At 44.4% G+C, this 14,020-nt stretch overlaps 1 protein-coding gene across 7 annotated transcripts in view; it reads right to left on the bottom strand.

Annotated features, from left to right (window-relative positions):
- Window positions 1-5,075: 5,075 nt before the first annotated feature.
- LOC112252228 (protein strawberry notch homolog 2) overlaps window positions 5,076-14,020 on the bottom strand; it is a 98,438-nt gene continuing 89,493 nt past the window's right edge. For 5 of the 7 annotated variants that reach the window (XM_024423284.2, XM_024423283.2, XM_024423280.2 and 2 more), the window contains 9 exons: window positions 12,242-12,354; window positions 11,391-11,462; window positions 11,127-11,235; window positions 10,825-11,040; window positions 10,421-10,515; window positions 8,641-8,733; window positions 7,886-8,017; window positions 7,336-7,603; window positions 5,076-6,647 (listed from right to left, as the gene is read on the bottom strand). In XM_024423284.2, coding sequence (XP_024279052.2) covers window positions 5,239-6,647; window positions 7,336-7,603; window positions 7,886-8,017; window positions 8,641-8,733; window positions 10,421-10,515; window positions 10,825-11,040; window positions 11,127-11,235; window positions 11,391-11,462; window positions 12,242-12,354 — 2,507 coding nt within the window. In that variant the 3' untranslated portion in view covers window positions 5,076-5,238. The remainder of the gene's footprint in view (window positions 6,648-7,335; window positions 7,604-7,885; window positions 8,018-8,640; window positions 8,734-10,420; window positions 10,516-10,824; window positions 11,041-11,126; window positions 11,236-11,390; window positions 11,463-12,241; window positions 12,355-14,020) is intronic. The other 2 variants (XM_024423285.2, XM_024423281.2) reach the window with 2 other exon arrangements.

Here is a 14,020-nt window from a genome sequence, read left to right on the forward strand (position 1 = left end):
ATGGGACAAACAGTTTGATTGTGAAAATGTTTGGATTTATTGGAATGTGCCTGATGAGGAAATATATGTTTGGGACAATCTGAAGCAGAAAAGAGAGGGCTATGAGATGGGATAAAGTAGAATCTCTTAGGAGAAAATGGGCCTGAGCTATTGGATGTCTGGGATCAGCGTGAATCTGTCAGATAGTCGGGAAAGGGGAACGATCTGCACCAGTAATTGCACATATCAGTATATCCAGGTGCAAATCTGCTCAAAATCTTTGTCAGCATTAAAATGTATTAAACGACTAAAAAACTGTCCAGAGATATAAACAATAAAGTTCCTTAAAAGAAACAGTGTTTGATCTTTGCCCTAAGATGGCATAAACACTTCAAATCAAAGATTAAAAAAACATTTTTTTTTTTTAAACCAGCAAGAGTCGCAGTACAAAATGAAGAAATAAAATAGCACTAAATGTGCATTTTTGTTAGGTTCACCACTGTTGTAAGGGAAAACAACAACATTTCTCATAACTCCCCACCAATACATCTCTTTAAGGGTTCTTCCTGAGATTGATATAATAGGTCAGATATAGCCAGTAACTTCCGGGGTGTGGAATACTTTGGTATCTCTCTGCAAACTAAAGCCCTGGCAGAATATGGAAAAGTTGGAACAATTCTACTTTCTACTTGAGTCACAAGCAGAATCGGATCAAAGAACTGAAAAGAAACAAATGATCACCCCTGTACGGCAGTACAGAAGAGTGCAATATTATTTGGTGGCAGGTTATAATAGACTTATTTTTTGTTTTTATAGTAATCTTGAAAACTAGAAATGTCCCTGACCAAACTTTGACTAAAGGATCATCAGGATAACAATCTAAAAAACGAAATATCCCTAAAATATAAATAACAATAATCATCATAATAATGATGACAAAAAACATCAATAGCACATTGCTTTCATCCCATCACAATGTTTATACAAAGTTCATAAGTATTTCAGAGGTCTTTAACTACAGACTACAAGTAGAACAGAAATAAAGAGGAATCCAATTCTTACCATGCACAGGTATATCTATAACCTTCGGCCGTGGAGCGTAAACAGTACTTAGACTTCTAAAACATCTGCTATTCAAAATGTCTTGTTTATTGCTTTTGATTAGTTGAAATTACCCAGGCTTTTCATGAACCAATTACCGTGCATTCATTTCACAACCACAGCCAGATCTTACATATTCTGAAACATAATATATATATATACACACACACACACTACTGTTCAAAATTTTGGGTCACTTAGAAATGTCCTTGTTTTTTAAAGAAAAGCATATTTTTTGTCCATTAAAATATCAAATTGATCAGAAATACAGTGTAGACATTTTTAATATTGTAAATTACTATTGTAGCTGGAAATGGCAGATTTTTTATGGAATATCTGCATAGGCGTACAGAGGCCCATTTTCAGCAACCATCACTCCTGTGTTCCAATGGCACGTTGTGTTAGCTAATCCAAGTTTATCATTTTAAAAGGTTAATTGGTCATTAGAAAACCCTTTTGCAATTATGTTAGCACAGCTGAAAACTGTTGTTCTGATTAAAGAAGCAATAAAACCAGCTTTCTTTAGACTAGTTGAGTATCGGGAGCATCAGCATGTGGGTTCGATTACAGGTTCAAAATGGCCAGAAACAAAAAACTTTCTCATGAAATCGTCAGTCTATTCTTGTTCTGAGAAATAAAGGCTATTCCATGTGAGAAATTGCCAAGAAACTGAAGATCCCGTACAACGCTTAATTGGAGCCAATTTCCTCCTACAACTGGACAATGACCCAAAGCACAGCTCCAAACTATGCAATAACTATTTAGGGAAGAAGCTGTAAGCTGGTATTCTGTCTATAATGGAGTGGCCAGCACAGTCACCGGATCTCAACCCTATTGAGCTGTTGTGGGAGCAGCTTGACCGTATGGTACGTAAGAAGTGCCCATCAAGCCAATCCAACTTGTGGGAGGTGCTTCAGGAAGCATGGGGTGAAATCTCTTCAGATTACCTCAACAAATTGACAACTAGAATGCCAAAGGTCTGCAAGGCTGTAATTGCTGCAAATGGAGGATTCTTTGACAAAAGCTAAGTTTGAAGGACACAATTATTATTTCAATTAAAATTCATAATTTATAACCTTGTCAATGTCTTGAGTATATTTTCTATTCATTTTGCAACTCATTTCATGTATGTTTTCATGGAAAACAAGGACATTTCTAAGTGACCTCAAACTTTTGAACGGTAGTGTATGTATACACATACATACACGATTTAGACAGGGATATATATATATATATATACACACTGCTGACCAGTGTAGAAATTCCCATGATTTTGTGATGTTTGACGAGCAGGTGTCCACATACTTTTGGTCATGTATGTATGTATTTATATATATACATACGTGTATGTATGTATATACAGTGCCTTCGTCTAGTATTCTTGACCCATTGACCTTTATCACATTTTGTTAAATTACCTTATTCTAAAACGGATTAAATGAAAAAAAATCCCAAGCAATCTTCACACAATACCCATAATGACAAAGTGAAAACAGGTTTAGACAATTATTATAATAAAAAATTAAAAAATATTTACATAAGTATTCAGACCCTTTGCTGAGACTCGAAATTGAGCTCAGGTGCATCCTGTTTCCATTGATCATCCTTGAGATGTTTCTACAACTTGATTGGAGTTCACCTGTGATAAATTAAATTGGACATGATTTGGTAAAGGGAAAAAACCTGTCTATATAAGGGTCCCACAGTTGACAGTATATGTCAGAGCAAAAACCAAGCCATGAGATCGAAGGAATTTTACGCAGAGCTCCCGAGACAGGATTGTGTCGAGGCACAGATCTGGGGGAAGGGTACCAAAAAATGTCTGCAGCATTGAAGGTCCCCAAGAAGACAAGACTCTTCCTATTGCTGGCCAACCTGAGCAATCGGGGGAGAAGGGCCTTGGTCAGGGAGGTGACCAAGAACCTGATGGTCACTCTGACAGAGCTCTAGAGTTCCTCTGTGGAGATGGGAGAACCTTCCAGAAGGACAACCATCTCTGCAACACCTAAAGACTCTCAGACCATGAGAAACAAGATTCTCTGGTCTGATGAAACCAAGGTTGAACTCTTAGGCCTGAATGCCAAGCGCCACTTCTGGAGGAAACCTGGCACCATCCCTAAGGTGAAGCATGGTGGTGGCAGCATCATGCTGTGAGGATGTTTTTCAGCGGGAGGGACTGAGAGACTAGTCAGAATCGAGTGAAAGATGAACGGAGCAAAGTACAGAGAGATCCTTGATGAAACCCTGCCCCAGAGCGCTCCGACTGGGGGCGAAGGTTCACCTTCCAACAGGACAATGACCAGTAGGAGTGGCTTTGGGACAAGTCTCAAAGCTTGAGAGCATCTGCAGAGAAGAATAGGAAAAACTCTCCAAATACAGGTGCATCAAGCTTGTAGCGTCATACCCAAGAAGACTGGAGGCTATAATCGCTGCCAAAGATGCTTCAACAAAGTACTGAGTCAAGGGTCTGAATACATAAGTAAATGTGTTTTTATTTTTAATAAATTAGCAAACGTTTCTATAAACCTGTTTTTGCTTTGCCATTATGGGGTAGTGTGTGTAGATTGATGAGGGAAAAATGTAATAGATTTTAGAATAAGGCTGTAACCTAACAAAATGTGGAAAAAGTCAAGGGGTCTGTATACTTTCCAAAGGCACTGTATGTATTATATATATTTATTATTTGTTTTAGCATATATATATGCTAAAGTTATAAGCTAAAACAAATGCTCATATCAGTGTTGGTCTGAAAGTTAAACAAAACAACAAATGCACATTCCTGAGAACTTCAAATCAAAAGCAACCCAGGAGTCACCGTTGGATGAATGGTAAGTAGACTAAAAGTAGGATATGACACCATTTTAAATTGCATCACATCAGCAGTGTCCATCCCATCTAACCCCTGCTCTCTGTCTATAACATGGCCTGGGAAAGCAGGGTTCCACACAGAACAGACGTGCTGAAGGGACAGCTATAGGGTCCACACACAGACAGACATACACATACTGGGATCGTGGGGACGACCCCTGGCACCTGCCACCAGCATAGAGCCAACAGAGGGCCGAGGAGGGTTAAGTTAAATACAAATAGAATAAATTAACATACCTATGCTTCCAGTACAAATCTATACATTAGGCCTATATGGGTTTCAAAGACTGCATTTAAGTAGGTTTCCAAAGGCACTGTTACAACGGCTGACTCCCTTCTTTTTTCACACGGGACACTAGAGAGAGTGATGGTAGAAACAGCAGAGTGAGGGAGAAGAAGGAGCCAAAACTGAAACAGTCAATTTTTCCAGTTTTATGTTTTTGAGTAGAGCCCTTGGTTTTAACAAACCAAGTCGATGCAATGGCGATGAAGCGAATTACAGGACAACGCAGAAAAGCATACAGATGTGCATGAAAGGCAGTTTGAATCCCGCGATGTTACCAGTGAAACCCAACATAACCAGTAGCTGTGGTTCTAGAAAAATATTTCTAAATTAAGGTTTCCTCAATAAAAAACAAAAAACAATTGCAACAAGGTTGGATTTTTTTTTAAAGCACATGAGCTTTTGATAGTTATAGAAACATAATCAAACCCTGTTGAATTGTGTTTCTTCATTGAGTCAAGCCTTGGTGTAGAAACGCTGTATAGACCATTTGCTCTCTCTCAGTGAAGTGACCGGGCCAGTTCCACCTGGGTCGTATGTTTACCATCTCTGAACGGGACCACACATTTGGTCTAGTGAAAGTGACCCTGGCCTGTGGATCCAGTGCCTGGGAGGGTTAAGGAGGAGTAGAGCACAGGACAGGCAGTGATGTGACTAGGTCCTGAGGGGAGAGTGGATGAGGCTTGCGTTCACACTCAGCAGCTAGAGGACACAGACAGCCACACTGACAAGGTGCTTACACAGAGTCCCATTCAGACAGCCACACTGACAAGACAGAGTCCCATTCAGACAGCCACACTGATGATGTGGTTACACAGAGTCCCATTCAGACAGCCACACTGATGAGGTGCTTACACAGAGTCCCATTCAGACAGCCACACTGACAAGACAGAGTCCCATTCAGACAGCCACACTGATGATGTGGTTACACAGAGTCCCATTCAGACAGCCACACTGATGATGTGGTTACACAGAGTCCCATTCAGACAGCCACACTGATGATGTGGTTACACAGAGTCCCATTCAGGCAGCCGGTAATGGATAACCGTCTGCCGGTCTGCGCTGGTCCGCAGCATGTTGTCCAGCACTTCGCGCACATTAATGAGGGCGTCCGTGCTGCAGTGGCCGTTGGCCAGAGGGAGCGGTTGCTGTTCTGAGGGGGCCAGTGCCGAAGGAGAGAAGAGAGAGGAGGAGGGGGTAGAGAGGAGGCCGGACGAGACTTGAGCCACTGTGTTGGAGGAAGTGGAGGGGTTAGTAGTTGTCTGGCTAGACAGAGAGTAAGGCAGATGGTCTGGATCTTCCAGCAGTTTGAGAATGTCATAGTAGTCCTGGTGGTCGCTGTTGATTAGAGTCGGACTGTCCAACCGTTGCTGTGGTTGTATCTGCTGTGGCGACTGCAGCTGTGGTTGTATCTGCTGTGGCGACTGCAGCTGTGGTTGTATCTGCTGTGGCGACTGCAGCTGTGGTTGTATCTGCTGTGGCAACTGTAGCTGTGGTTGTATCTGCTGTGGTGACTGTAGCTGTGGTTGTATCTGCTGTGGCGACTGTAGCTGTATCTGCTGTGGCGACTGTAGCTGTGGTTGTATCTGCTGTGGCGACTGTAGCTGTATCTGCTGTGGCGACTGTAGCTGTGTTTGTATCTGCTGTGGCGACTGTAGCTGTGGATGTATCTGCTGTGGCGACTGTAGCTGTGGTTGTATCTGCTGTGGCGACTGTAGCTGTATCTGCTGTGGCGACAGTAGCTGCTGTGGCTTTGTCAGTGGTGGCAGTGGCTGTAGAGGTTGCTGCAGTTTGTGTGCAGTGTTCTGGGCGGCGAGCTCGCTCAGCAATATCAGAGAGTCCAGGCCAAAGCCGTCTCTGGTCAGGCAGTCGAGGACCAGGCCTCTCTCTTTGCTGTCTGGGGAGGGAGAGGGGCTCACCGTCAGGTCTAAGACCTCCTCCCCGGTCCGAGGGGGCATGGAGGAGGAGGGGTCGGGCTGCAGGAGGTGCAGGGAGGGGAAGTGGTGGGGGAAATTGGAGAAGTGGGAGGTGGGGCTGGCCATGCTGGGGAGCTGGTTGACTGGACCGAGCTGGGGTTTGAGCTGTGAAGGTTTGGGCTGGAGTAGAGGCTTGACCTGTAGAGGATTGGCCTGGGCCAGGCTCAGGTGCTGGGTCTTGAGGCCCTGCGACAAGTTCTGGTTGTTGAAGCTGTGGTTCAGGGTCTGTCTCTGGTTGTAAAGCTTGGCCAGCAGGTGTTGGTTCTGAAGCTGCTGCTCCTGGGCTAGCCGCTGCTCCTGGGCGCGCTGCTGCTCCTGGGCGCGCTGCTGCTCCTGGGCGCGCTGCTGCTCCTTCTCCTTGCGCCTTCTCTTCACCTCCTCGTCCATTTTGAGAAGTTCCTGCCGCACTCGGGCCACACAGTTCTCTGGGATCTTGATACCTAGGGGAGAAAGAGAGGGTATTATGTTTTTTTTTGTGTGTTTTTTTTACCCCTTTTTCTCCCCAATTTTGTGGTATCCAATTGGTAGTTACAGTCTTGTCTCATCGCTGCAACTCCCGTACAGACTCGGGAGCCGTGCGTCCTCTGAAACACAACCCAGCCAAGCCGCACTGCTTCTTGACACAATGCCCACTTAACCTGGAAGCCAGCCGCACCAATGTGTCGGAGGAAACACTGTACACCTGGCGACTGTGTCAGCGTCGCCCGGACCGCTACAGGACTCACTAGTGCGCAATGGGACAAGGACATCCCTGCCGGCCAAACCCTCCCCTAACCCGGACGACGCTGGGCCAATTGTGCACCGCCCCATGGGTCTCCCGGTCGTGGCCGGCTGCGACAGAGCCTGCACTCGAACCCAGAATCTCTAATAACACAACTAGCACTGCGATGCAGTGCCTTAGACCACTGCACCACTCGGGAGGCCACGAGAGTATTATGTTTACATTTGTTTATACAAGTCGATAATTTGGCTCAGTTGGTTGGAGCATAATGCTGTTGTGGCGTTTGATTTTGGCAACCGAAAAACTCATTTGTCAAGACATTCCCTCTGATTCCCTTTCACAGAACCACACTTTGGTGATGGTGTGTGTGTGTGTGTGTGGGTTGTATGGAGTTGTTTAGTACTCACCGACTTGCTTGTTACTATTTTTGGTTTTGAGGCGTACGATCTGAAGGATGCTGGAGCAGGTGATGTCAGAGACCACGTCAGCCACATACTTCCAGACGCGCAGTAGCGCACCACACAGCATGTGGTACTGGCGCAGACGCATTCCCTGCAGACACTCCTGACCCTCCTCGATCTTCTTACACTTCCCGTTCCAGTTAGCATGGCTACATTTCCCAAAGGAGAAGTTGAACTGGCTCTCCCAGCTGTCCTTGGCTTGTTCTGGAGTCACCTAGGATGGGAACACAACACACAAGTCTTATGTTAAAGTGTTGAGTGCTGGTTTTTATATTGTACCTTAGACAATACGCAGGACTGCTCTTCCTTGTTTCACTATTGTTTATTCCACTAGAGGGCAGCATACACCACACAAAAACCATTAAACATTTCCTGCCAAACAACAAAGACAAATCTTGTTGCCATGCGAGTGGAAAACTTCTATTGTGTGCATGTCAGTGTGTCTGTCTGTGTGTGGGTCTGTGTGTGTGTCGGTGCGTGTCAGACTGAGTCATACCTTGCGGTAGCGTAGCTGCAGGTTGTCCAGGCTCTCTGGGTGGGCCTGCTTCCCGATGTTGGGCTTGTAGACGATGAAGTTCCTCCCTCGACCCTGCTCCGCCAGCAGCACACACGGGTGGTTCCCCCGCAACTGAGGAAACCATAGGAGATGGAAATGTCTTTAAAGTTCTGTAAAATACTTTCATGTGTTTTCCTCTGGCCACGATTGAACTCCATCTGTACAATTGTTTTAAACCACAAAAAAATCAAATCAAAAAAGAGGCGGAAGATTTATAGTGAGTTCAACTGGGAACCTGGCAGTGATGAAGTGTTTGCCTGGTGGGACTATAGAAGACTGTCATTTCATTGTTGAATTGTATTATGAACCAAGTGTATTTAACTACTGTATAATTAAGAAAACTCCACATCAGGAAGGAAGAGGCTGTGTATATTGTTCACTCAAGCCACTACAATTAATACTGAACAAAATCCTAGTTAAACTCCTTCTTTAGGTTCATAACATGTATACTTTCATCCTACTCCCTTGATGTGCAATGAAAGAGCCACACTCCAGAGAACAGAACAGAAGCACCTGGACCCTTCTGATATGTCATTCACCCCTGGGAAATAGCCAGTCTGGAAGCTGTTCTAGCTCTGCTTGAGCCCTGGGGAGGAACAGGTACTCACAGTATCATACGCTTCCTGGTACGTCTGTGTGCATGCTGGGACATGCAGAGTGTCTCTCTATGCTCTACGGTAGCCAGCTAGACTCACCTTGTGTGAGAGGTAGAAGCCCTCGTCAGGACTGTTGAGGTTCTGGACCTTCTCATAGGCCTCCTCCCAGGGCATACCTCTGTCCACGCTGATCTATAGAGGTGACATGCAGAGGACAAGGGTTAAAGGTTAGAGGTCAGAAAAACTGCCCTATGGGAGAACACTATGGATGAATACCCACTGTGGGCACGATTCAACATTCCCAACACATACGCGGAAATCTGTGCGGGAACACACACATACACGGCTCTTTGTATCAGGGGCTCAGAGGCCAGCCAGGGGGGTTGGCATGAGTTGGGAGTCTACATGTGCTTTACCGGTCCTGGCTGTGTTGGCTAAAAATGTACACTCTCGATTATCCTGCAGTGACGGCCAGGCAAGGCAGGGAGCCGAAGACACCAGTAATGATCATTTTTCAGCATTCTGCTACTCTCCCTCCATCTGGCTAAATATGATGTTCACCATCCAACCACAGGCAGCTGAAATGTCAACATTTTAAATCTCGGTATACCTGCTTGTGCAGAGCAATTAATTCTTTTTGAGGTTGGTTCGGTGTCGGTTCAATTCTGAAAAAATAATTGCTGTTTTCGATTTCAACAATATATATATTTTTTTTATTCATTATTAAATAATCACATAAAAAATATTTTTTAGATTTTTAATGGAAATTCCAGAGCAAGGAAATAGTTAACATTCAATTACCAAAACATAGAAAATAGGAAACATTTTACTTAGTTTCATTTGAATGAATTTTGAATTCCTTAAAGTGATCATTTCATCACTGCCTGTAGCAGTCAGCCCATCTAACGTTATCTCTGTGCTTCCCATACTGCACTGCAGGGCTGTAAAACTCATTCCATGGAGGGGAGGTTTTTGGTTGCCCTAGACAACCAGGTATGGGGAGTTCCATACTAATTAGTGACCTTAATTCATCAATCAAGTATAAGTAAGGAGCAAAAACCCGCAGACACTCGGCCCTCCGTGCAATGAGTTTGACACCTGTGCTGTACTGTCTTTAGTCGTCCTTTTTAGCTAGGCTAGTCTGCCCATGTATGCTGCAGAGCTGTCTGACAAAATAATTTGACTAGTTCTTCAAAGTAACTCTCTCGTCATTGTGTACATTCTTCTCTTATGTGGTCTGTGTGTATCTAACCTAACGTATTGAAAAATGAATCCTGTCAGAGCAGGAAAGATCCGGGCAATGGATTATGGTCAATGTAGTTCATTACCATGTTTCTGCGCTAAACTAGGTTATTTGCTTAATGAAAACTACAACTCCCTGTAGCCCAGCGTCCCACGTAGTACTTGATTTCTTCCGTGAATGATTTGATTTCTCTCTAGAGAAACGGCACTTTGGGCACACAAAAAAATAACTACATGTAATTCAAGGAAGTGATCCGACGTTGGTCAATTAGTTGTTTAATAACTGAAACCCCCCTGAAATGTTGGTTAAATCGCTCAGCACTAATAACTGTATCCAGGAGTCAGAGTACTGAATAACAAAGTGGAGGATAAATCTGTCGAGTACATTATATCACCTCTCTGGCTGCGTATGCAGGAAACACTGCTTTCTTGTTGTTTCACGGCAATGGTGGGTAGTGTTTAAAAATATATATATCACTAGGTTTAGTCTTATTGAAACTTTACATCTATTTTTCAGACCAGAGAACCAGCAGCACTCATTTAGTTACAAAACAAAGATCAACATGCAAATCTATATGAGGTGCCTGTCAAATATAGCGAGATAATTTGATTGTACAATAATGTACCACGGGAGTACCTTGTAGAGCACGACCTGTCCGTCCTGGGGGTTTCCCACTGTCATGAAGGTCTCTTGCTTCTCCTCGTAGATTTCATCATTACCTGGGGCCAGATCTAACAGAACAGGACACATAGTTCTAGTCAGGAGACATACCTAGCATCTCTATACAGAGACTCGGTACCATCCCAAACCATCAGCCTCATGCTGCTGTTCATGGAAAGACATTCTAGGAAGGCCAAATGAAGTAGGCAGGTAGATTTATTTTAATATATGGAGGAGTATATACTGTATGGCGTAGTAGTCCCATACAATAGAATGCAGCCTTTTGTTCTAAGTGTGGAGAGTTATTTAGCTTTACAACCTATGGGAAAGGGCACCATTTTATTCAGTCATGTTTTAAGCGTGAGTGTTGGACTCCATACCTAGGATTCCCATGTCGTATTTGCCCTCCTTTTTGTCCTTCTCGATCAGGTAGTCAAAGTTGTCGGTGAAGTACTGGAACAGAGAGTTCTGCTTGTGGACCTCCAGGCCCAGGATCCTGTTGAGGAACTTGGTGATGCTGCAGTCTTTCTCAGTGCTGAGACCAAACCGTGGCTCCTTGCAGAAGATACCCACGTCCATCATGCCATGCTTCATGTCTGAAACAGGTAATACAACAATTATTTCAATGTAGCTTTGGACTTGCATAATGTTTGGGACAATTTCCTACATGCACTCAACATACCTCTGAAGAACAGAGCATCACCCCCGGGGTAACCTTTGGGAGGGGACACCTTGCTCTCGATGTGGCCCAGGATGGCTTTCGTGATCTTATCCAGAGCCTTGGTACCGTACTGCAGAAACACACGGCAGGAAACCAGGTCATCTAACAGGTCAGCGCTCCCTCCCCCCAGAACCTCCAACACAACCAATCACACTTAATGCCAAATTAGGCTTCTGTACAAAAGGAAGCATGATCTTGCATGTAATAGTTGTAGCCAGCGCTGACCTTGTTTTCAAAGTTGTATTTGCTCAGGTCTCTGGACTCTGTGGCTCTCCTGTCACCGTGGGTCAATGCACCCTGGACACAGAAACAGGAACAAACACGGTTAGCTTTACAGCCTTATGTCACGGACTGATAACACACCAGCTACAAACACAACTTTCTCTACTGCAGCAGACAGGTAAAGCATAGAGGCAGTGAATTGACATGACTGCCAAGACATTGAGTGTTGTGCACAGATTGTGACTGAAGGTCCACTTGAAGCCAGCAACTGCTTTAGCTGGTGCCCACACAAAGGAATGTTCTGAGATAAAAACAAAGGGATGTTTCTGCCAGATGTGAGATCACTGCTGATCTGGAGGGAGCCAAACAAAGGTAGACAGAGGCTGGCAAGGAGGGAAAGAAGAGAAGCTGGGCCCTGGGCATGATGTATCCCATTCTGAGACTGGATTACCGTACAGGCCTGGCAGAGACAACACCCCCTTCCCTCCAGAGAGACAAGGAAAATAAATGACTGGAGTAAAGAGATTACAATGAAATATGGAAAACTGTCTCATAACTACCCAGACATGGGTGCGTTCCAATGTCTGATAACCTTATTATTCAGACCAAAGGAGGATGAGGAATTTCCTGGGTTTGAAATGTTGTGTGAAAGCAGTTTGTGACCTTGAAAGTGTCTGGTCAATGGGACAGTGGTGGGGAAGTAAACGGACTACTGGAAGAAAGACAGCCCCCAAGTAATAAGCTCAGCAATTCAATCTTCACTCGAATAAAATGAGGACTTATTACACATGTAGTTTTGGGATTCCATAGTAGATAGATCAGACTGTAGTAAAGGAGGCTGCAACAGCACGTACCAGGCTCTCCAGTCTCTTGGCCACAATGGAGGCGAAGCGTCTTTCCCCGGCCAGCTCAGAGATGAGGAAGATGTACTCTGGAGCCGTCACCTGGTTAGAGCGATGGGTACGACCTGGAGGACCACACACACAGAGGAGGAAGATCAGTCAGAACAGGCAGACTCTGAGGAACTATACTCAACCAATATAAACGCAACATGTAAAGTGTTGGTCCAAAGTTTCATGAGCTGAAATAAAAGATCCCAGTAATATTCCATACGCACACATTTGTTTACATCCTTGTTAGTGAGCATTTCTCCTTTGCCAAGATAATCCATCCACCTCGCAAGTGTAGCATATCAAGAAGCTGACTAAAGAGCATGATTATTACACAGGTGCACCTTGTGTTGGGGACAATAAAAGCAGTTGTCACACAACACAATGCCACAGATGTATCTAGTTTTGAGGGGCATGCAATTGGCATGCAGACTGCAGGAATGTCCACCAGAGTTGTTGCCAGAGTATTGAATGTTCATTACTCTACCATAGGCCGCCTCAAAAGTTATTTCAGAGAATTTGTCAGTACGTCCAACTGGCCTCACAACTGCAGACCACTTGTAATCACGCCAGCCCAGGACATCCACATCCGGCTTCTTCACTTGCGGGATGGTCTGAGGCCAGCCACCAAGATAGCTGATGAAACGGAGGAGTATTTATGTCTGTAATAATCTGCTTTTGTGGGGAAAAACTCATTCTGATTGGCTGGACCTGGCTCCCCAGTGGGTTGGCCCTCCCAGGCCCACCCATGGCTACGCGTCTGCCCAGTCATGTGAAATGCATAGATTAGGGCCTAATTAATTAATTTAAATTCACTGTTTCCTTATAAGAACTGTAACTCAGTAATATCGTTAAAATTATTGCATGTTGCGTTTATATTTTTGTTCAGTATCATAGTGTACAAGAGGGAAAAGCTAGAAAAATAAGATATTGGTTTGTGGGGTAGGTTGATTTCAATGAACAGAGGATGATGTCAGCAAATGTGGATTTCCTGGGTAATCGGTCTCTGAATTGTGTTTCCTCTAGAGGTCTTCACGGATCCACCTGTACCCGAATCACAATCCGGAACACAAGCGGGTCGGATGCAGAATTCTAAATTATGTCACGGGACTGTGTCAGATCTGAGACTATTGTCACAGGTCTCGGGTATGTGTAATTTTAACTGACATGTCCAGGTGGGCCCGTACAGATCTGAAAGTGACTGCTGCAGTAGAGAGAGAGAGAGAGAGAGGGATGCCTTTCATCATTTATGCTGCTGCTCTTGCTTTTCACGAGAGTGGAGCGTGTAGCTTGCTGTTGGCCAATCATGAGTCATCAAAGCGGCAATAGGTTAGTCATAGAGCATCACTCCATGTGTGGCAAAAGTGAGGAGATATCTAATCAATGGAAGATGGAATTAAAATGATGTAATTAAAAGTTAAAGGAGAAGGATAGGCTACAATGACAAAGAGCCAAACAGGCAGGCTGCTACTTAATATTCTGAATGGAGTTGTTATTTGTAACTGTAGGATGAGAAAGTGCATGTACTGCAGCCTCTCTCCCTCTCGCACCTCACCAGCTCTGGTGTGCTGCTTCCCTCACTCAGATCGGATCTGGATCTGACCCGGTCGATGTGGAACAGGTCTCTATATTTAAAATAAATAAATGGATGCATATTTTATCCGGGTGTGAAAGCCCCAGGTCCATTTCGGAACGGGTCCAAGTTTCCACTCACCACATCTTTTTCCTGGAACAATCGTACCA

This window comes from Oncorhynchus tshawytscha, linkage group LG06 (assembly GCF_018296145.1).
Source record: "Oncorhynchus tshawytscha isolate Ot180627B linkage group LG06, Otsh_v2.0, whole genome shotgun sequence".
NCBI lineage: Eukaryota > Metazoa > Chordata > Actinopteri > Salmoniformes > Salmonidae > Oncorhynchus > Oncorhynchus tshawytscha.